Genomic DNA, 25,345 nt, shown 5'->3' with positions numbered 1-25,345 from the left:
AATATCTAAGCGTAATGGGGCAAAGCAGTACGAAATGGAATGAGCACATCAAGTTGTAAGTAGGGAAGGCGAATGCTCCACTTCGTTTTATTGGGAGAACGTCGGGAAAGTGTAGCTCATCTACAACGGAGGGGCCGTATAGAACGATAGTGCAACCCATTCGTGAGTGCTGTTAGAGAGTTTGGGATCTTCATAGGTCGGATTAAAGGAAGACATCGAAATAATTCAGAGGCGGGCTGCTGGATCTATCACCGGAAGGTTTGATCAGTACCCAAGTATTATGGAGATGCTTCGTGAACTCAAATGGGAATCGCTGGCAGGAAGATGATGCTCTTTCGAAGACGCTATAGCACAGATTTAGAGAACCGTCATTTGAGGCATACTGCAGAACGATTCTACTGCCGCCAACATACATTTCGCGTAAGGGCCATGAAGAAAGGGCGCGAGAAATTAGGGCTCGTACGGAGACTCTTAGTGGTTCTTCCCTCGCTGACAAGTAGTGGTACAAGGTACCCTCCGCCATGCACCGTGCGGGGGGTTTGATTTGTATGTATGTAGATACATAAAGTAAAATTTTCAAATAAAATTCAAACTGTAGGTAATCTTGTATAGTGTGAGGTGATATTTATGCAGTATTTTTTCCAACTTAAATTTAACGTGAATTTTCGTCTTTTTCATATTTTTTATGAAAACCTCTGTTTTAAATTGAACACAAATTATGCCATATCGTTCAGCATTTGATTTGAAAACAATATACTTAAACGTTTATATGTTATCTTCAATGGAGAGCCCTATGAAAAGAGTGAGGAGTAAACTGAAACAGCGGCAACACCCCTGAATCATGTCGCCTGGTGCGTATGTTTCAGGGCAGCCCATTGAAACGTAAGTAAGGCGCCAGTCTAAATGTTTATCGTTTAATAATTTTTCCCCGCGTTATAAAAGACTGAAATTAATCTCTAATAAAGAGTTTCAAGCCTATACAAGTTAAATTTTTATGAAAACGGTGTTTTGCTCAATACACGAATAAAAGTTTTTAAAAATTATATTAATTATTGTTATATACCTCCATCAAGAACAGACATTCAGCTTCAAAACGAATCTTAGTTCACTGAAATCATTTAAGAGAACTTTGTGAAGGTTGTTTAATTTCGTAATAACTGACACGTGTAAGACTTATTAATGGCTTAAAAATATGACTTTTTCTGATTTTTCGCCCGATATGAAATGAAATATTCCGTGCACAGGGAGTAAAATTTGGTACACAGAGCTGCCACCTGTGGCGGCAGAAATGGCTCGACCCGGCTGGGTATCGAGCCAAAGTGAGCTTGAAAGCTACGGGTGCGTCATTCCACGCTACGTCAACTCTACAATAGTGGTCAACTGTCGTGGTGATTGGCCGGTAATGGCGTGACAGTCACTCTGCAGTCCACGACTAAACGTTTTCAGTGACAGAGAGCTGGAGAAAGTGCTGCCCAGCACAACGATCGTATCTGTATCTTAAATCTATCGAGGTGGGTCAGGATAGCACTGGCAACATGCGATCTTGAGTTATCCAGTAGGAGCAACGTATGTAGCTGGCCGGATACTCTAGCTGCTGAATTTGCTTCCAATGGAAATTCTTGCACCATGCTGTGATCGTAGTATAGTGAGCTAGTGTTGGCAGCAGTTCTTGCTTACCCACTCTGAGCTAGCACAACATGGAAGACGTTCGTTATTGTTAAAAAATATTTCTTTTTGACGATAACCTTAGTCAATTGAAGATCTACACAACACTCAAAGCAACTAACAGACCGGAACACATGCTCAACTAGTCGTAAATTTTCAGGCATAACGTACTGAATAGAGACGGAATCACTGTTTTAGTGAGAGCTGTTATTATCTGCAGAATATATGTACTACATCAAGTTATTGCCTGATTATCCTCAGTGTGCTAGTGTCCAGAAGAAAGATGTGGTAAGTGCAAGAAATTAAGTACACAGATGAATATTTTCTCTGAATATTTTTCCTCCGTAGTGGCGTCATATCGAAATGTTTGAAATTGTTTATAGCGAAGTACAAGGGTGTGCTGAAAAGTAATGCCTTAAATTTTTTAGTGAAAACTCTTAAAGCCTTTTAAACAAAACAGACGTTCTTAACATTCTCATCTCTCACGACAAAGGAATTAAAGATATTAGCTGCCAGTGGGCACAGATTTATATCAATGGCGCAAGTTGAAAATTTGTGTTGGACCAGGATTCGAACCCGGGTGGCCTGCAGATGCACTGACCACTTCGCCATCCGGACACAGTGGTCACCACAAACGCGCGGACTACCCTGTCACGGCGGTGCCTCTTGCCCATTATCCTCATTACTCCTGACATCTCGCCAATTCCTGTAAGAGTTCGAGCCTAGTGTGATGATGATGTTTGGTTTGGTGGGGCGCTCAACTGCGTGGTTATCAGCGCCCGTACAATTTCCCAACCTTTGCTCAGTCCAATTTCGCCACTTTCCTGGATGATGATGAAATGATGAGGACAACACAAACACCCAGTCATCTCGAGGCAGGTGAAAATCCCTGACCCCGCCGGGAATAGAACCCGGGACCCCGTGCTCGGGAAGCGAGAACGCTACCGCGAGACCACGAGCGGCGGACGTGCCTAGTGTGCATCGGCACTGAAGGGGTCATTGGCCGTCTTCGCCTTAATTATGTGCCCGAAAGAACAGACATCACGTACATATTCTCGTCTTTATTTTTCGTGTCTGCATATTTGCAGCCCTTTGTTGCTAGAGGGTTCCGAATTTTAGTGTGTAACATGTCGGCGTGTGACTTAGGTACGTCCGTGCGTCACAAACAGCGTTCTGTAAGGGAGCCTCGAATTCGAACAGTTCTCCGTTACATGGAGCACCCTCTCGTTCATCATGATAATGCCACATCACACAAGAATGCAGTGACATCTCATCATGCGACGCCTTGGGTTCACTGTCATGGATCATCCTCCATGCATTGCCGACTTGGCCAAATCCGACTTTCATCTGTTTCCAAAACCTGAAGAACACTTTAGAGGACTTCGCTTTCAAAGTGATGAATCGGTGCAAGGAGAGGTGAGATTGTGGCTCCGTCAACGAAATCAAACATTCTACAATGACGGTGTCAACAAATTTGTCTTTAGTTGGGAGAGATGTATTCGCCGCTAGGGTGAGTACGTTGAGAAATAAATATGTAGACTTGGATAAAGATATAATGTTAATAAATTTTGTTTTATTTAAAAATGTTTTCAAGCAAAAAATTCGGACGCATTAGTTTTCAATACTCCCTCGTAATATTGCGCAGTATGTACCAGGGAAATTAATGCGGGAATACCGTGTGATCAAAAAGTCAGTATAAATTTGAAAACTTAATAAACCACGGAATATTGTAGATAGAGAGGTAAAAATTGACACACATGCTTGGAATGACATGGGGTTTTCTTAGAACCACCCCATATTGCTAGACGCGTGAAAGATCTCTTGCGCGCGTCGTTTGGTGATGATCGTGTGCTCAGCCGCCACTTTCATCATGCTTGGCCTCCCAGGTCCCCAGACCTCAGTCCGTGTGATTATTGACTTTGGGGTTACCTGAAGTCGCAAGTGCATCGTGATTGGCCGACATCTCTAGGGATGCTGAAAGACAACATCCGACGCCAATGCCTCATCATAACTCCGGACATGCTTTACAGTGCTGTTCACAACACTATTCCTCGACTACAGCTATTGTTGAGGAATGATGGTGGACATATTGAGCATTTCCTGTAAAGAACTTCATCTTTGCTTTGTCTTACTTTGTTATGCTAATTATTGCTATTCTGATCAGATGAAGCGCCATCTGTCGGACATTTTTTGAACTTTTGTATTTTTTTGGTTCTAATAAAACTTCATGTCATTTCAAGCATGTGTGTCAATTTGTACCTCTCTATCTACATTATTCCGTGATTTATTCAGTTTTCAAATTTATACTGACTTTTTGATCACCCGGTATAATGTAAATGACTTTCTTCTGGACTATTCGGAAACTTATTCTCACATGTGGAAGATAATCGAAAGTGATTTCTTCTTCTTATTTGTTATCTCTATGCATATGATTTGATGTTCTGTAAAACTATGTTACACTTACGCACAAAGTTATCTGTTTGTGGGATACACATATAATTTTAATCCTCACTGAGGGACAAAATGTATGTTTAACGCCTCTGGAACTAAATTTCCGTCCCAAAACGCACAGAATTCTCAGGCACTTTTTCTTCATATCTTCTCTCACAAGAAATAAAGCATTTCTGTTAAAACTGTAATGAAATCGCGTAGTATTACATCACAGACAGATTATCACTAAATTACGCAGAAGAATGGTGTATAAGCATGTATGTCTACATCAACAGCCGCATTTTACTGTAAAGGAAAACAGAGTTTAGAAAGAGTACTGGAACTAACGATAGTGATAGACAGTTTGGCGCCAGGATGGATGAGAACAGCAAGAGAAGTACCAAACTAGACTGACGCTCAGCAAGCTACTTGATAGTTAAAGGTACAACAAAAGCATCAACAAGCCCGTTTATAGCGTCACATCGGTTAGCCAGGTTAAAGTGAGACAGCCACACAAGGCATATCAAATGTATCCCTTCATACCGTACCTCATTGTCATGATGGCTGAAACTGCATGGTACATTTGATTTTTTCTGTGCAAAAAGAAAGACACACACATAAATCATGACACATCACTTACATTATAAACATCAGATAAACATGTACTAAACTACAATTTTTACTAAATCTTAGCACAATATCAGTCAAGACATTAGATAATTTACCCTGCAAAGGAAATAATTATCATCATTATATTAGTTTTCTTCATGGCTGACAAGTTATGTGAGTAAGGCAACTACTAAAATAGCGAACACGTTGTGAGCAATAACGTTAAATTTAATTTTACTTGTTTCAGTGAAAAAACATTAATTTTAACTACTGATGTAAACATAATATTTCATTCGTAATTTTCATGCATGTGAGTCTGTAACACTAATATCGATATCATCTATACTTATTTAAGTAACCTCTTTGTCTGCTCTTACTAAATATGACATCTTTATAAACATGTTCTATGATGTAACATCTATGTAAATGATTTGCTAATAATTTGTCAATATAATTAATCTATACATGTAATTTTAAAAGTAATATTCTGAAAAAGTATTGAAAAGTAAAAACTATACTTGTAGCCCTGGTTCGTGCATAGGGCAATTAGGATTGTAATCATGTCAGACCTGGAGAAAAGTCCCTCTGCTACGAAACCTGAAGAGGTGGATTTGGCCATCGGACTGCAAGAGCTAGTCGGTGGCTGGCTTGAAAGTGTCGCATCTTGTGTGCTGAACGAGGCGAGAAGAGCAGCGAAATTGTATAATATAGCGTCGGATGTGGAAGCAATTTCGCTTATTATTCGTGGCATACTCTTGTCAGCTCTGTACTACGAAAATCCGACGCTAAGAACAAAAGTTTCAGAGCTTGTTATACAAGAGCCATGGATAGTTTTACCACCTTTTTAAGTAGCAACAGAAATCACCAAAACCACCACTTTCGTCTCAAATAATCAGCAGAGTATTATAAAACTGCATGGATCATTTATGACGTTTCTTATCCAAAACAAGTTGTGTTCTTTAAACTTTGTGTCGAGCACTCATATTTCATCCTTAGTCATTTACCAAGACAGGGTCCTATTCCAAGTGTTACAATATTTCCAAGCATTCTAATTTATTGAAGTGAAAAGTAATTCATTTCTATAATAACCTTTAATAACTTTTGTGGAGTGGTAGATTTCTTTACCATTCAGAGAGTTTTGTTTATGAAGAACTCCTCGTGTTTTTCTCAGAAGGATAATTAAAGTTTCACTAATGTATAAATGCCAAGAAAAGATTTAAATTACTTCGCTTAAATGTCATTCTTATTGAAATATGAGTACAGTATCAAAGTTACCTGTATAGAACTGTGATCAGTCACAGTAGTTACTGGGTAGTAAACGTGAAGGGCCAGCATAAGAAATAATTAGTGTACACGTTTGTAATAATGTTTATACTTTCATGTGTTAGTAGTTAATATGTTTTTCATATCGTGTTGAAACAGAACAAATTAGCCTTCATCTTAGTCTCTGATAGATAAGTTTCTGGGACCTCACGCTAGTTATTAAGACAGTTTTGCATTCCATATTACTGTAACAATACTTATGAAGCACAACAATCAATTTCATAACAATTGTGTGATTTAACTAATAACTGGCTAAAACTATTCAAACTATACTAGACTCAGGGCCCACAGATTTAGTTTGTACTTCAGCTAAGATAAAGAAGTAAAGGCTCCCTAAGAAAACAAATAGTAATCAGAACAATTTATATGTCTATCTGAAAACCGTTTCAATGTCAGAATTTTCTAAACATTAAGCTGATAAAAGAACCTCATGTCGAAGTTAATAGCGCTCCATCATCAGTAATCCTTTACCTGTAATGATCATTAGCTTCCTGCTTTAATACACACATAGTAATTAGTGTTACTGAGAGCCAGCTTTTGCCAAAACGTTTTAATACTACTCATGTGTTATTCATGCCAAAGCAGTGTTATATTGCTTGCTAAAGTGTACTACTGTCCTGGACGAAAACAGTATTTCGATATCAAGTAGAGTAAATACTAATTGTAACTTTTTTGTGTACAGTGCTAATACTTGGTACAAATTTGCCGAAATAGGCTAGCGACCGTATCTTTTTACTTAAGTGCAGTTTTCTTTATTACTATTAGAACCTTGGTTCTATTCTCATTTGTTTTGCTACTGTTTCCTTTCAATAGAAATCTTTCGAGGGACAAAAACAATCCGATACCTTTCCATTACACACAGCCATAGTCAAAATTACAGTTCTTTCACAGGAGCAGAATTATTGGTGTATTTCTAATTTAGTAGTAGCCAGTAGTGCTAAACTCGAGGCAGAGGGCATTGTTGTTCTGTTACAAAAGGGCCGAATTAAGTAAACATATATTAAAAAATATATCTGCATAAACGCACCAGAGTAATTGTTCGGGGAAAATTAATAGATTTGTTTTATACTGCACAATAATGAATTCGAGAGGGAAGTTACTTGAGGGTTTAAAGTACTGTGTCGATAAATGGGCCTTAGAGAGGGTGCACAAGTTGCGGTTGGCCAAGGATGGTGTAAGATTTTATTGAAGGTATCTACGAGGCATCTGATATAATTTAATTATTAAAACCGTGGCGAGAATTTAAATCCTTGGGGATTTTAATCTAGATACTCTCGAAAATGAGTCCGGTATATTACCCACTGTGCCAGATCACCGCACCAGAACAGTTAGGTCCTAGAAACAAGCAGGAACATCCTCATTTTACTACCTCTAAGTTTTGACGATGATTAATTTACTTTTTAGCGAAGGTCTTCTCAACTGGAATTGGCTGCATTCCAACGGGTCTACAAGTAGGAAGCCATCTATAACACAGTTTTTGAAAATTTGAATGCAGAATAATTTTATAGCAAGGAAGTGTCCTAATAAACAATTATATTTCGAGTTCACATGATTTTAAATAGAATAAGACTAGATAGCGTTCTAGGTTGGACTTACTGCAAAAGATGTGTTTTAATTTTGCTGCAAACCTCGGGAAGAAAAACACACATTTAACGTAGCTGCATGGGGAAGTAGGACTACACATAATTTCATCAGCGCCTCAACAGATTACATACAAACATACAGTTCGCGCTATAAGTAGAAATTTACGGAGCGATTCCTTGTGAGGACGTAGAAGTGCACAGAACATCTAGCGGCATACTAGGACTAGGAAACCGACGCACAGTAACAGATATGTGAATGCAGAGTCGCATCACCATCCAGCACATACAAATGCTGTGTTACGCACTCTGACCGTTGGAGCTCACCAGATTAGCGACACGGACAACCTCCAACATGAACTTAACGAGCTCTACACAACGTTCTGTGCGAACAGTTACAGGAACGAGAACATACAACGAGCTGTGAAGTACAGTGAAGATGAAATACGCAGAGGAATAGAACAGCCTTTTCCTATCGCTCGCACATCTTACAATAGAGGCGTCAGTGACAGTGTAAGCAAGGTGCTCCACCACGGTGGAATTAAACCGATATTCCAGAGCAGCCACAAGATTTCAGATCTTTTGAGATCCTCGAAGGATTCCGTAGATGCTCTCCATACTGCAGGCGTCTACGAACTTCAAAGAGAACGCGGCGATGTCTACGCTGGTCAAACTGGGAGGCCGATTAGCACTCACGAGTCGGATCATGAACACTACACGCGACTGAAAAAAAAAAAGCTATAACTAAATTCCACCGCGACTGTGACCGATCTTCTATCAGTTTTCAATAATATCGATTGACTGCTCGGCGGACAGCGAAAAATAAGAGGAGCTATCAAAATAATCAAACGCCTGAACAACACGAACAGGGAGGATGGTTATAAGTTACCGACAGCCTGGCTACCAGCGATCCCAGTCCAGCGGGCTGTGTTCGCCAGGCAGCAGTTCCAAACGACCCGGTTTGAACAATATTGCCCGCAACTCGTGGTCGTGCGGTAACGTTCTCGCTTCCCACGCCCGGGTTCCCGGGTTCGATTCTCGGCGGGGTCAGGGATTTTCTCTGCCTCGTGATGGCTGGGTGTTGTGTGCTGTCCTTAGGTTAGTTAGGTTTAAGTAGTTCTAAGTTCTAGGGGACTGATGACCATAGATGTTAAGTCCCATAGTGCTCAGAGCCATTTGAACCATTTTTGAACAATATAAGCAAGCAGCCACAAGAGAAATCCTGTGTGTCACCATTGTCATGCAGGAAGACGCTACAGCCGGTACGAGCTGGTGATTCGCTGTTGCCTACTAATCACCTACCAATGTATCCTACTGTACAGACTCGTCAGAGTAGCAATGTTCACTTTGAATTGTTCAGTGACATCCCAGGGTGTGACAACCGAAATAAGACAGTTGTCAGGGTAGTCAGAAACACTCTGAAAAGCTCGTAAGGGTTTTGAAGGGTAGGTTGTGCTGAGGAATAATTGTTAAGAAAAGAATAATTCGTCGCGCCGTTTCCGAGTTAATTAGCATTGAAGTTAGTCAATCAGACAGCTACGCACACAGACTTTGGCTCGGGTTAGATCCTTACTTTTTTTCATGGTTCAATTGGAATAGTAGGGCCCGCCATCTGCTAAGTTTAGTGCGGGCTGTAGTGCTCCACTCAGCCTACTTAGTCGGCTCCCACCGCGCGGCTCTCATGCTACGCAGCTGAGGCTGTGGGCTCCACTGCCCATGCAGCGACACGTGGAGGTGGAGATCTTTTGTCTTGTATCTTTGTGCGAATGGCAGATGCATTATACTTATAAAACCATTGCACTTCATATTGGAGATAGGAAACCATAACACAAAAAAATTAATTTAAAAAGAGCCGCCCGCATCTCGTGGTCGTGCGGTAGCGTTCTCGCTTCCCACGCCCGGGTTCCCGGGTTCGATTCCCGGCGGGGTCAGGGATTTTCTCTGCCTCGTGATGGCTGGGTGTTGTGTGCTGTCCTTAGGTTAGTTAGGTTTAAGTAGTTCTAAGTTCTAGGGGACTTATGACCACAGCAGTTGAGTCCCATAGTGCTCAGAGCCATTTGAACCATTTTTGAAAAAGAGCCAGGGAGATGGTCTCGGAATGTAACCTCGAGCCCGATATCCCTGTGCAGTGCCTCCCAAGATTATTTACTAAAGTATGTCGATATGCTAGTCTACTTAATTCCAGGTTAGTGTTTAAAGGCTTACCGTGACGTTCAGTACAGTAATCAACCGCACTAGTTTATACATTCTTCATCGTGTCTGTATACTACGTGATAAGATTGGTTCAAATGGCTCTGAGCACATGGGACTTAATATCTATGGTCATCAGTCCCCTAGAACTTAGAACTTCTTAAACCTAACTAACCTAAGGACAGCACACAACACCCAGTCATCACGAGGCAGAGCAAATCCCTAACCCCGCCGGGAATCGAACCCGGAAACCCGGGCGCGGGAAGCGAGAACGCTACCGCACGACCACGAGCTGCGGACGCATGATAAGATATTGCTATTAACGTATGTTTTGCGTGCTATATATTGTGTCTCTTTATGCGTTTTATCGTGTGTTTACTCTATTTTAACTTATGCTACGTGTTGAAAAATCTGTTATCTACGTCATCCTTACTACAGTCCTATGTCCAATTTTTGTATCGCTCTCTTGTTCGGTTTCAGGAAACCAAAGGATGAACCCGTGTGGTGACACCGTCTCTCGCAGGCCGCTTGAATTTGCGAGCGCAGCGGTCGGGTTGGCTAACATCAATGCTAATTAACTCTGAAACCAACAGTTAGTCGCCCTGAGGAGAACACTTGCAAAGACGGCCGAAATGTAGATATTTTAGTTATTTTTAGTAACGTTGCCCAATACCTAAAACGGTTTCATTAGAGCTGTTATAATTCTGGTCGGGGAACTTAAAAGGATTCCGTTGGAAGACAGGCGACGTAGTTTGCACGAAACTCTGTTGGATAAATTTAGAGAATCGGTATTCAAAGAAGACTGAGCGACACTTCTGGTGTTACCCTCGGATATCTGGTGTAGAAGCCATAGGAATGCGACAAGAGAGTTTAGGGCGCTTATAGAAGTTTATAGACAGTCATTGTTCCTAGCTCTTTAGGTGAATGGCATACGACATAAAATCGCTAATATTATTTCGAAGTACCATCCGCCACAAACTGTACGATGGACTTCCGATGTTGACGTAGATGTGAAAGGAAGAAAGATTGGGTTTAACGTCCTGTCGACATGGAGCTCATCAGAGGCTGAGCACAAGCTCGGATTGTGTCAAGGATGGGGAAGGAAGTCGGCTTTGCCATTTCAAAGGAAAAAATGGTTCAAATGGCTCTGAGCACTATGGGACTGAACTTCTGAGGTCATCAGTCCCCTAGAACTTAGAACTACTTAAACGTAACTAACCTAAGGACATCACATACATCCATGCCCGAGGCAGGATTCGAACCTGCGACCCTAGCGGTCGCGCGGTTCCAGACTGTAGCGCCTAGAACCGCTCGGCCACTCCGGCCGGCTTTCAAAGGAACTATCCCGACATTTACCTGGGGCGATTTAGGGAAATCTCGGAAAACCTACATCTGGATGTCCGGACGTGGACTGTAGATGTAGATGATGATGATGATGTTGTTTGGTGTGCTCAACTGCGCGGTTATCAGCGCCCGTACAAATTTCCAATCTTTGTTCAGTCCAAACTCGCTACTTTCATGAATGATGATGAAATGATGAGGACAACACAAACACCCAGTCATCTCCAGGCAGGTTAAAATCCCTGACCCTGCCGGGAATCGAACCCGGGACCCCGTGCTCGGGAAGAGAGAACGCGACCGCGAGACCACGAGCTGCGGACGGCTGTAGATGTAGACAGTCGTAATGAACTCTGCACAGTGTCGGCTCGAGCGCAGCTTCGGGTGTACACCTGTCTGCGTCGACGACTGGATGCCGTCTGCTAGGGACTGAACCGACAGCATGCATGCCATGTTCCACAAATCACATAAGCATAGGACTGCAATGGGCAAATGGGCACCTTGATGCCTTTCACATGGTGAGTGACGAAGTTTATTTATTTCGAACGACTTCAGTTTCAACATGACCGACAATGATGTCGACATGACTAGACGCTACCATACTCACCGCACTAAAATATGTATTCAATGCTTATGATAGTAATTCTGTATCCCCATTATACAGTGCAGTGGAGTTCCCAGGTATCTACTTCGATATGACATGGTCTGTGTAGTACTGGAGTGGATATTTGGCAGCAGAGTAGCACAAAGCTAAAGCACTGAATGTCTGTGTCTGTGGCTATGTGACCCAGGTGCAAACGCACGATTTGGGTCCGCGCTGAGTGCTACTGCCGTCGCTGAACGTCTGGCCGTGATCTGCAAATAAAGCGGTAGGCGCTCTGCAACTTACGGCCACTGCTGTGTTTGTGGTGAACTTCATCCATACTTTCTGGCTACACTAGTTTGTCATATCGTGGCTACGAATTTATATCTTGGACTCCTTTTCACCCTCCCGGGTTCGATTCCCGGCGGGGTCAGGGATTTTCTCTGCCTCGTGATGACTGGGTGTTGTGTGCTGTCCTTAGGTTAGTTAGGTTTAAGTAGTTCTAAGTTCTAGGGGACTGATGACCATAGATGTTAAGTCCCATAGTGCTCAGAGCCATTTGAACCATTTTTTCCTTTTCACCCATTTACTTGTGACTTTAGTACTGGATCTTGTACTGCTGTATGTTCTTCATGGGAATGTTCTTATACTGGATTTATTTTAGCGTATGGCGACTGTGTTGCCCTAGGCTGATCAATGTAAGTGCCTGTATCCACGCCGTAGTTTTTACGGCAAAGTTTAAATTTATTTATTAATGTCACAAGCAGAAAAAAGGTATAGACCAAATACAAAATATACCTAACGTGAAACGGAGCTACAAGTACAAGGTACAGAAAAGTATAAAAGCGAAACATATTACATATTATGAACACAATAATAGAAAGATATACGAAATACATATTTTCGATCAGAAATTATGGGTTGCTAGAAACAGGTCTTCAAACGAGCATATAGCCTGACTTAATGGAAAATGCGTCGTTGTTTGTTCTATCCCACATTCATACACAACTGATTCGCACGAAAAGCCCCACCATATTCTTGTAACTCTAGACGTAGCTACTCCCGTGTGAAATTCATTCAGCGACATCCATGTTGACCTTGTCTCCTCGCATCCAGGTGGAAGATCTTCAGAAGACGGTATCAAGCTTAGCCATATTTCTAGCCTTGTCTGATGGGCTGACAATCAGATCTTTGGCTGAGTGCATCAAGTTTTTCTCGACTTCAGGCGGTCACAGGGAGTTGGTTGCCATTTAGCGCAGGTTCCTCGTAGGTGAAAACTTTTTCTTTCCAGCCTGATGCCAGGTGGTGGTAAGCCCTTTACTAATGCCTTCGGTCTTAGACAGCCGGCAACGATACGGCAGTCTCTACGTCTTTGATATGGCATAGTCTGTGCAGTACTGGACTGGATATTGGGCAGCGGAGTAGTACAAAGCTAAAGCACTGGTTGTCAGTGTCTGGTGTCCAAGGTGGTACCCGTCGGCTTTCGGATAATACTTTTTTCTAGCTGCAATGTAATGCTCTGGGCGATAACAGTGCTTCGTATATCTGTGTGCCGTTCCTAGTGTCATTCCCAGTTACTTTGGTTTTGGTCAGTGTACTCGTTGGGTTCTTGCCCATTCAATTCGCAGAGTACTTGATACCTGTTTGTTTCTTAGGTGGAAGGCACAGGTGTAGGTTTTGGCTGGGCCAGGCTTAATTGGTTTTTCCGTAGTAGGTTGTCGGGCCTGTTAAGATTCCGGAAAACTTCTTCTTATCAATTTCGAAATTACCTGCCGGGATTGCAATAGCACGATCATGTGCAGAAATGAAACTTTCGAAATTAAGTCGCTGAATGCGAACTGCATGGCATCAGCTGTATCTGATATACATTTACTACCCTGCAGTGAAATATGAAAATTTGTGTCGCACCGAGACTCTAACCTGGATTTCCCTCTTATCGCGAGCGATTGCTTGACCACTCCATCTACCCGTACACGGTCCCTGGACCGACCCAAACTTCCATATATCGCATTGTCTACATCCTTATATCCGGTCCGTGGAACGCGCAAGGATAGTGAAAGTGGTTAAGGCGACTGATCGCGATAAGTGAGAAATCAGAGTTCGAGTCCTGGTCAGGCACACATTTTCATGTCACTACTGGATAGTAGATCTATACACAACACACTCTGATGTCAAGGAATTCGCATTCAGTGATTTAACTGCGAATTATTTAGGACAGCTGTGAATCGTCATCAGCGTCTGTTCTTTCAGACATGCATGTAAGTATAAATGCAACACTGCCCCGTTTGACAAGGGTTGCTATTAGTGTATATACAAAGTGTTAATATTTCAGAGACACAAGAGTCAATTAAGAAGTGACGTTGACTATAAAGGAACACAATTTGTGTCACATAGTGTTATAACTGCTAGTATTAACTGTACAAATAAGCACTAGCAGGTCAAGGATCCCAGTAAAGCCCGGGAACGATAGAGGAACAACTCAGATAGGGCATCAACAACTTCGACGAACAGCAGATGGTATTGAGTGCCAAAATATTGTGTGTTTTTCTAGGTAGGTGGTACGTAACCAATAGCTACATAATATCTCCTGATTTCCTTCCGATAGTAATTAAATTTAACATCGTTATGCGACACTCACCCGTAATGCCAGTATTTCAATTCATATCTGACAGATGACATGTTCCAGAAGTTTTACAGTAATTAATGAGTGACCAAAGCCGGCAGTCACTTATTTGTCAATATATAACGAAGAACGCTGCAACGAGGGAAGGATTTCAGGCGACACAAATCACAGTCGCTGAGGCATACGCGTCGTAATTTACGTGACGTGTCAGAGCAGGGCAAATGTATGGGCGGGAATAATGTACTGGCACAGGTGTTAACCGCTCTCCCAGTTGGCAGATATTCAAAAGTTACTGCCAGACTTTCACAGCTAGTTCTAATTGGCGCGACTGTTCTTCGCGCTGCTCCTGCGCTTCACACGTAACGCGCAAATTCGTCCCTGTAGTCTTTAATGAACTCCGTGATAAGTAGTCCGGAAATTTACAAGATCCTCTGCCCTTTACTTCTGTTAGAAAACTTGAAGGTCTAGCTATGATATATGGCATGGTATCTAATAATATTTTATGGATTTTCTCTTTCCATTTCACGTACATTAATAGAAATGCATGAAGCCTTGGCGGTTCCCTATGCGACAAAACAGCCGTTCTCTTTATGATTAATAACGTGAAGACCGTGGATAAAAGTACACCAGTAAACGTATGAGGGAATTTTTAGAAGTATCAGTTAGCATCATTCGATGTCATGAAAGTTATAAAATCGTTTACTGTCACTTAACGAGCAAAATCGTTGTACTCGATATCAACAGTTATATCCACACTAGTGTTTGTAAAAAGTGAAACACCAAGACCGAGAGATGTGATCATAATGGAATTTGTTCTACCGATTAGGGCATGACACGACACAAACGAGTAGCATTACTGGAAAAAAAATGGCTCTGAGCACTACGGGACTTAACATCTGTGGTCATCAGTCCCCTAGAACTTAGAACTACTTAAACCTAACTAACCTAAGGACAGCACACACACCCATGCCCGAGGCAGGATTCGAACCTGCGACCGTAGCGGTCACGCGGTTCCAGCCTGAACCGCCTAGAACCGCACGGCCACACCGGCCGGCGCATTATTGGACTTTACATGCACTGTGACTGTGGAAATTCAGTTCGGAGTAGCGCCACCACATGCTGAAATCAGAGCGTTGTATGGAATCAAAGAGTGCCTGAATATGCTGCTGGGGAATACTCTGCCACGCGGTTTGTAGGTGCTTCCACAAAATATCAGCTGTGACTCCAAGAAGACCTGAACAAACAAGTTGCCGACCAACCATACACCAGTCACGTTCGATGGGGGACATGTGAGGCGAGCGGGCAGGCCAGGGAAGTAGTGACAACTGTCGTTCTTCGAAGAAGGCTTGCACATTCTTCGTCACACGTGACCAGGCGTTGCCCTGCTGAAATGTGGCATGTGGAACGGCCTGCAGGAGGGGCAGTGCCTCGGGCTCTAAGAGGGTTGGGTTGGGTTGTTGGGGGGGAAGAGACCAAACTGCGGGGTCATCGGTCTCATCGGATTAGGAAAGGACGGAGAAGGAAGTCGGCCGTACCCTTTCAATGGAACCATACCGGCATTTGCCTTGATTGATTTAGGGAAATCATGGAAAACCTAAATCAGGATCGCCGGACGCGGGATTGAACCGTCGTCCTTCCGAATGCGAGTCCAGTGTGCTAACCACTGCGCCACCTCGCTCGGTGGGCTGTAAGACTTCCTTTATGTAGCGGTAGCTTTTCAGATTGCCCTCAAGACATAGGAGGTGAGATCGTGTGTGATAGGCAATAGTGCCCAAACCATCGCACTTGACGTTCGTCCGCTATGCCGCTCAACATTAGAGTCCGCCCAGTGCATTCACCACGGCGGCGTCGAACGCGTGTACTACCATTGCTGTAGGACAAGCTGAAGCGGGACTTGTCTGAAGAAATTACATTTTGCCACTCAGTACGCCAGCGTCGGCGTTCACGTTCCCTTTGTAGTCTGGGGTGTTAGTGAGTTTTGGTCAATGGAAGCCGATGCAGTGGCATGCTTTCTCCAGTCCAGCCCGCAGCAGGTGGTGTCGAACCATCGGAGCAGATATGTCCACATCTGTTGCTGTGCTCCAACGTCGTGTCAACACTATGTACGAAACTGTTCTGTCCGTTATGGCCAAGCTGAGAAGATGGCGGACATCTCGCGCTGTGGTCACACTGTGTCGTCCGGTACCCTGTCGGCGCTATGTACGATCCTCTTCTCTTCACTGGTTTCACATACGCCTATACGAGCTGCAGTGTACAGAACGACAGATCCGCCTCCCAGAAAATGGCTCCGAGCACTATGCGACTTAACTTCTGAGGTCATCAGTCGCCTACAACTTAGAACTAATTAAACCTAACTAACCTAAGGACATCACACACATTCATGCCCGAGGCAAGATTCGAACCTGCGACCGTAGCGGTCGCTCGGTTCCAGACTGTAGCGCCTAGGATCGCACGGCCACTCCGGCCGGTCGCCTCCCAGAGACCAAGTCATTCTGCCCAATCCAAAGCACTCACATGCCGATATTCCACCCTGCTATGTCGGCGAGGCATATTGGCACTTGGTCACATGTTTTCATTGCGTATGACGACTCCGCACTGACTGAACATTGCATAACACTGACCTGTCCAGTGACACAAAAGAGTGCGCAATTGGGCCCACAACCACGCTACCTGTCAGCCATTTTAATAATCTATTATGGCCCTGCTGTTGTACAAGTCCTCTTATCGTGGCTTGTTGCAGGGCACTGCTTCTGAGTGTTTCACTTTTTACAAACAATAGTGTATAATTACCGAAGTATCAGGAACCTAGGCAAATCCTTTCTGAATTTTAAATGCTATCCTTGAAAGAATTACAACGAGAAAGTACAAGGCAAAGACTGCGAATTATTGGCAGATTACTTAAAAAATTTAACAGGCCTACTAGAGAGACTGCTTACGCTACACTTTTCCGCCGTCTTCTGGCGTATTGCTGTGCGTTGTGGAATCCACATCCGATAGGACTGACGGAGGACATCGAAAAAGTTAGAAGAAGGTCAGCTCGTTCTGTCGCGACATAGGGGAGAGACTGCCACTGTTATGATATAGAAATTGAGGTGGCAGTTCTTAAAACAAAGGCGTTTTCCTCTGCGGCAGGGACTCCTCATGAAATTCGATCATCAACCTTCGCCTCAGAGTGTGAAATATTTCATTCCTACATAGGAGTAAATGATCATTATTATAAAACAGTAGAACTCAGAGTTCGTATGGGAAGATTGAACTGCTTGTTTTTCCCACGCGCTGTTCGATAGTGGAACGGTACAGAAGTCGCTTAAAGGTTTTTCGACGAACCCACTGCCAGGCACTTAATTGTGAATTTCAGAGCAATCATGTAGATGTAGAGGTAGACAAGATGTATAAAATGTATCAACATAGCTGTGCTAGACGTCTGCAGACAGTCACCTCCCAGTATACATACAGGGTGTTACAAAAAGGTACGGCCAAACTTTCAGGAAACATTCCTCACACACAAAGAAAGAAAATATGTTATGTGGACATGTGTCCGGAAACGCTTACTTTCCATGTTAGAGCTCATTTTATTACTTATCTTCAAATCACATTAATCATGTAACGGAAACACACAGCAACAGAACATACCAGCGTGACTTCAAACACTTTGTTACAGGAAATGTTCAAAATGTCCTCCGTTAGCGAGGATACATGCATCTACCCTCCGTCGCATGGAATCCCTGATGCGCTGATGCAGCCCTGGAGAATGGCGTATTGTATCACAGCCGTCCACAATACGAGCACGAAGAGTCTCTACATTTGGTACCGGGGTTGGGTAGACAAGAGCTTTCAAATGCCCCCATAAATGAAAGTCAAGAGGGTTGAGGTCAGGAGAGCGTGGAGGCCATGGAATTGGTCCGCCTCTACCAATCCATCGGTCACCGAATCTGTTGTTGAGAAGCGTACGAACACTTCGACTGAAATGTGCAGGAGCTCCACCGTGCATGAACCACATGTTTTGTCGTACTTGTAACGGCACATGTTCTAGCAGCATAGGTAGAGTATCCCGTATGAAATCATGATAACGTGCTCCATTGAGCGTAGGTGGACGAAACTAAAATGAGCTCTAACATGGAAATTAAGCGTTTCCGGACACATGCCCACATAATATATTTTCTTTATTTGTGTGTGAGGAATGTTTCCTGAAAGTTTGGCCGTACCTTTTTGTAACACCCTGTATACAGATCTAGTTAGGGTACCACAAGTCACTAACTTTTATTGTTATTTCGTTATTAATATTTCATATTTTTTTCATATAGCTATTTATTCTATGACGATGCCAATGCGGAAAGAAAGGTCCGATCGGTCGTAGAATGGAAACCCCTGTGAAAATAAAAAAAAATGTTTTATTTGCAACAGTTGGCTGCACCTTCCAGCTACCTCTTTACATAGTCGCCGCTCCGACTTAGACATTTGTCGTAGCGTTGTACCAACTTTCCAATACCCTCGTCATAGAAGCACGCTGCCTGTGCTTCCTGCCAGTTCTCTACGCTGGTCTACAGCTCCTTGTCTGTGCCAGAACGTTATCGTCATAGCTACCGGTTCATGTGAGCAGAAATGAAACTCAAGGAGAGCCAATTACGGGCTCTGTTGTGGGAGATCAAACACTTCCCATCGAAAACGCTGCAGGAGCATCTTCATTGCCCCTTCAGAGTGCGACCGCGAATTGTCATGCAGAAGGAAACTTATGACAGTTATGTGATGTGGGCTGCATGACATCAGGCGAAACCTCACACCAGGCCCTCGTGCTTGGCGGGAGACGCTATTGTTATAGACGTCTTTATGTGCTCACTGTGGGCTCAGAACTGAAAAGAGCAACGTGACGCGATCGACGGGCATACTAGAGACACTGCCCAACACATCTGTCCAAAGCTTCATCGGATTTTCACTGTGGTTTTTATTTCGCATCCAATCGGACCTCGTATTATGTGCTCCTCGTATTGTTTGTGCTGTGACCGCCGTCAGATGCGATACAGATACACACACAGAGGGCGCCACCCGCCAGGCCAGTCTTGAGCGTAGCACCGCATAGTTACGGTTAGCCGCCGCAGAGGGCGTATCTACCATGGACTACATTATGCTTCCGTCATGTCATACAAACAGTTGATCCGTCCGCCATTTTTATGCTATGACGCCATAGATGGCGCTCAAGACAAGGACTATATCCTGTTTCTGCCTCTCGTCCGACAAACTGTTCGCAGACAATCATTCACCAGCCAATGGCGATCGCACAACTTCACTGGGACAGTTGTCATAGTTGCCAGCTGTTTTCTTCGAACAGCATCATTACACAGTGTCGATGTATCCGGTGAGTGTCGCAGTGTGCATACATTAACTGAGCCAGAAACTTACAACTGTTACCAATAGCAGAGCCAAACTGGAACTGCTACTGGATTACACTAGTTAATCATCCTTCACAGAGTTTGGTTTAGAGCAGTGTTCAGAACTTTAGCATGAGTACCACGCCTTCACACCTCATTATCGCACTAAACCTGAATATCTGTATACAGGTTGTTCTGAAATTCCCGTTACAGACTTCTAGGACTTGTAGACGGAAGTGAGTAGATAATATTTTGAATTGGAACCCGTGTCCGGAAACTTACCGTTTCCGTGCTACAACCATTTGAAAATATGTTGGTTATGCAACCACTTTTACAAGTTATTGATGAGGCGTGTCTCAGTACATCACTTGTTTTACATTATCACTAATTAATAGCCAAAGTAATTACTCGTGTACTCGTTGGAGTTCTCTTCAACGTGATGCAGAACAGCCTCTTCCAATTTGGGTATGCGGCGTCTCCCTGGAGCACGATAGTCATGCCTGCTGAATGTGAAGGTACACTACTGCCCATTAAAATTGCTACAACACGAAGATGACGTGCTACAGACGCGAAATTTAAGCGACAGGAAGAAGATGCTGTGATATGCAAATGATTAGCTTTTCAGAGCATTCACACAAGGTTGGCGCCGGTGGCGACACCTACAACGTGCTGACATGAGGAAAGTTTCCAACCGATTTCTCATACACAAACAGCAGTTGCCGGCTTTACCTGGGAAACGTTGTTGTGATGCCTCGTGTAAGGAGGAGAAATGCGTACCATCAAGTTTCCAACTTTGATAAAGGTCGGATTGTAGCCTATCGCGATTGCGGTTTATCGTATCGCGACATTGCTGCTCGCGTTGGTCGAGATCCAATGACTGTTAGCAGAATATGGAATCTGTGGGTTTAGGTGGGTAATACGGAATGCCGTGCTGGATCCCAAGGACCTCGTATCACTAGCAGTCGAGATTAAAGGTATCTTATCCGCATGGATGTAACGGATCGTGCAGCCACGTCTCGATCCCTGAGTCAACAGATGGGGACGTTTGCAAGACAACAACCATCTGCACGAACAGTTCGACGACGTTTGCAGCAGCATGGACTATCAGCTCGGAGACCATGGCTGCGGTTACCCTTGACGCTGCATCACAGACAGTAGCGCCTGCGATGGTGTACTCAACGACGAACCTGGGTGCACGAATGGCAAAACGTCATTTTTTCAGATGAATCCTATTTACTGCATCATGATGGTCGCATCCGTGTTTGGCGACATCGCGGTGAACGCACATTGGAAGTGTGTATTCGTCATCGCCATACTGGCGTATCACCCGGCGTGATGGTATGGGGTGCCATTGGTTACACGTCTCGGACACCTCTTGTTCGCATTGACAGCAGTTTCAACAGTGGACGTAACATTTCAGATGTGTCACGACCTGTGGCTCTACTCTTCATTCGATCCCTGCGAAACCCTACATTTCAGTAGGTCCTCTACGCGCCTTTCTGCATACAGAAAATTTTCGACTGCGGCCCTGGGCAGCACACTCTCCAGATCTCTCACCAATTGAAAACGTCTGGTCAATGGTGGCCGAGCAACTGGCCAGTCACTACTCTTGATGAACTGTGGTATCGTGTTGAAGCTGCATGGGCAGCTGTACCTGTACACGCCATCCAAGCTCTGTTTGACTCAATGCCCATGCGTATCAAGGCCGTTATTACGGCCAGAGGTGGTTGTTCTGGGTACTGATTTCTCAGGATGTATGCACCCAAATTGCGTGAAAATGTAATCACATGTCTGTTCTAGTATAATATATTTGACCAATGAATAGCCGTTTATCATCTGTATTTCTTCTTGGTGTAGCAATTTTAATGGCCTGTACTGTAGCTTTTTTCGAAGCCGCTGCGTAATTGTGACGAAAATGGCATGGGACTGAGCCAGACGTTACGGAGAACGATCTTGATAAAGGCGACGAACATCTCTTCCTTGCCGTGAGCTTCGCATTCAGAAGGATCACGTCAGTGTATTCTGCAATCGTGTACTCAACAATATTGCCCAAACACTCACAGACACATGAATGAGGTTCCAACCAAGTCAGAGAAGTAGGATAAACGTAAAATGACATCAGCCGATCCGATGGAACTACCCTGTTTCCTAGCAAATGTACTTTCAGACGGCTGTTCCTATTCAAGGTATTGTGCACTCGCTCCCCTGCACAAGTCCTAGAAGTTTTCAACGGGAATTTCAGAACACCCTGTAGAAGAGCCTCATCGGGGAAATAAAGAACGATAGCATACCACTCACGGCGCCGATCTCCCACCACTCCTATCGCAAACGTGCATGTTAGCTCCTTCCCCGTCTCAGTATCAGCCGAGGTTTGTTGCCGTGCATCCGTGCTTCTTTGTTCTGGAACCTTTCCAAATAACGGCGCTGTGTGAAGATCTCATCAGATGTGAAGTGCGTAGTGTAATAATTTTTCTGAATGCACTAAATGTTCGGCCTAGCGAAATTTATGGGAAAATTAAGAACGTTTATGGTGATAGTGCACAAAACGAATCGAGAAGTGACGTGGAATTTTGTCGGTAAATGTGTTTTTTATTCATGGGAATGTGCAGTCTTATGCATGAGCTCTAACACAACAAGAACTTCACTGTACTAAGTAAGAAAATTTTAGACATCCTCCTTAGAGCCAAGACTCAGTAACACCGATTTTCACTTATTCCCGAAACTAAAAAAAAAAAAAATTGGGTGGAAAACAGTTCGCAAACGACAAAGACCTTTAACAAGCAGTGAAATCCTGGCTCAGATCTTCGGCAGTGCATTAGTACAACGCGGTAGCTGAAGAACTGGTCCATGTTACAATACGTGCCTTGACAGTTATGGAGACTACGTTGAAAAATAAAGGTACTGTAAATTTGTAAATAAAGCTTTGTGTTGATACCTGCCGTTTTTATGTAGTTATGCCAAAACTTTCTTTACTTTCTGGATGACCCTCGTGTATGTTTTTACTATATGATTATTAATTATTGATAATTATGTTGCCGCCGGCCAGAGTGGACGAGCGGTTCTTGGCGCTATAGTCTGGAACCGCGCGACCGCTAGGTCGCAGGTTCGAATCCTGCCTCGGGTATGGATGTGTGTGATGTCCATAGGTTAGTTTGGTTTAAGTAGTTCTAGGGGACTGATGATCTCAGATGTTAAGCCCCATAGTGCTCAAAGCCATTTGAACCATTATGTTGCCAACATTATTTTTGTTGTAGTGTAAATCTGTCTTGTGACAAGACAGCTGCTGCCTGCTAACACACCACCTCAGTGCAGCACCTATTTTCTGTGAAAGGGTGCTCGCTTCTTGTACCTTTATGTTGGGTGCCAAACTTATTTCGTGAATACAGCAGTTTCCCTACATTGAAATGTCACGGTGTTCTTTATAATGAAATTTAGTATTCTTGCATTAAATCACAGACAACGAAAATTAATTCATAGCACTGCTTTACTAGTCTGTTGATGCCATATTTTTGTGTCAGTTGTACTCCTTCGTTCTGTTCCCATGTTCCTTCAAATTAGAATTTCGGGTTAATACATTATTTACACTTTAACACACTAATAGTTGCGGCACTATTGTTTTAATAGTATTTATTCTGTAAACTGGAAGTGGAATACTGCCAATATATCCGTATACTGACGTTAGGTTGCCTCAATCTGTGGAATATTGGGGAATGACGGGCAAAGTGTCCATCGCGGGAAAAGTGGCCACTGGGTCTGGGGCTGCTAAGGTGTTGGGATGGCGCAGAAGATGCTTGAACTGATTCTCCCGGAGGGCACAATCACCCCATGAAGTCTAACCTGCTTACTGTGTCGCTTCTAAGAGTTATAATAATTTTTGTGGATTTTAGTTATGATGTAAGGTACAGTCATGCTCAATAGTATCCGAACGACTTGAATTGCATTTCGCCTGATATGCATGCAATCCACATAACGCAGCTGTCTAGCAGGTCCTCTAATCGCTCCTTGGTACAGTCGTTTGACTATTGAAAATGGTTCCAACGAGTCACCACTAGAAAACACTGCTCTGTATCGCAATAACTCAAGATGTAAAGTAATACTACGATACTACAAATATCAGGGAACACTTTATTACAGGTAAGACTGCCTTAAGGATTGTAAGATCACATTTATTACAATAAATGACATGCCTGAAATGATACCACTCTCATTATTACGTCAGATAGGTAATGCACGTAGTAAATTCGTCGTATTCATGATTTACTCTTCAAAGTAACATACCGTACTTATTATTTAACACAAAATGACATTAAAAATTTAAGTTATTCACGAGCATCTAGTTGAGAATATCTATGAACTTCAAATGACACGACGAACCGTCTCGTTCTGCATATGGATTCAAACCCAGGTCATGCAGACTAAGCAAAGATTTCGTGATTGGCGGAAACTAACAGTCATTCCTAATTAGGCATACAGAGAGTGATATACCTCGATTTTAGACAGTATCAATTAGCAAATACAAACTTTAAATTACATAACGCAAAAATTTTTAACGGACGCGAATTCCTACCCAGCACCTATTGTCCCTGTTAACGAACTACGAGAGATGTTAAATATTGCTTCTTGACAAGAAACTTATTTGAAATGCCGTGAGGTAAAGCTTTATGTTGGGCAGGGATTCGAACCGAGAACCTAATAAGACAGATATCGAAGCACAATCAACAGTGACATATCTGATTTTCTCGGCAGTAACTAGATGTTGTAACTGAAATGACGAGATGAAACATTAATTTTTTCCTTCCCAGGACTCCAACCTGGCACCTATCGCTGTTATATTCTAGAGAAAACGAACGTTAAATATGGGTTTGTTGCACCAGCAGCAGCGACATGTGAGCGTGTTTGAACTAGAATTAGTATGACGAAGAGTTCAGTGCTGACTGGGAATAGAGCTCCTCACATATCATTGTTGACTACACACAAAGAGACGTCAGCTACCGATTTTTTCTCCACCAGCAGCTCGGAGTAACATCTTGAACTTACAGTGATCGCGCAAATAGTTCTGTGTCTCACTGGGAGTCAAAAACGTCAAATATCGTTAGTGTTGACAACGAATGAAAATACATTAAAAATGGAAATTATTATCCACCAGCAGATAGGTGTTCTCATGCTAGAGCTTGATAATACATAATGAAATCATTAGTGCGGGGCTAGGATTCGAACCCATTCACGCGCAATATGTGGAGATGTTGAGGAATCTGCAGTTTTGAACAAACAACAAATTGTAGCCGAGCTGTATTGTCACGAAGGGATCAAATTCCGCGTTAAGGGCGGTCTGAGTTGCATTTCCAGTTCAGAACCAATTTTATCGACATACAGAAGCTCAGATAAAAGATGGAATAAGTGTCCTGTGAGCCTACATAGCGTTTGTTGCGTCACTAGAAATAAATAACTAGTATAAGAAAGATTACTGGTGATAGAGTTTCTACATGTCGCCACTCCAGACTTTATTGTGGCTCAACCTAACGTCTACTTGGTAGAGAAGGAATATCATTTTTAATGTGAATTTCAGACCACAATGTCATTATATCTTCTTCACTTGGTGTAGCTAGAAGAGAATGGAATCTCTCTCTCCCTATCTAAA

At 43.1% G+C, this 25,345-nt stretch overlaps 1 protein-coding gene across 1 annotated transcript in view; it reads right to left on the bottom strand.

Moving 5' to 3' along the window:
* Window positions 1–25,345, bottom strand: part of LOC126184482 (uncharacterized) — a 1,022,231-nt gene that overhangs the window by 332,556 nt on the left and 664,330 nt on the right. The window contains exon 10 of the mRNA XM_049926873.1: window positions 4,644–4,688. Within this exon, the coding sequence (XP_049782830.1) occupies window positions 4,644–4,688 (45 nt within the window). The remainder of the gene's footprint in view (window positions 1–4,643; window positions 4,689–25,345) is intronic.

Source organism: Schistocerca cancellata, chromosome 4, assembly GCF_023864275.1.
Source record: "Schistocerca cancellata isolate TAMUIC-IGC-003103 chromosome 4, iqSchCanc2.1, whole genome shotgun sequence".
Taxonomy (NCBI): domain Eukaryota; kingdom Metazoa; phylum Arthropoda; class Insecta; order Orthoptera; family Acrididae; genus Schistocerca; species Schistocerca cancellata.
The sequence above is the reverse complement of the archived record's forward strand: the minus strand, read 5'-3'. Positions and strand labels throughout refer to the sequence as shown.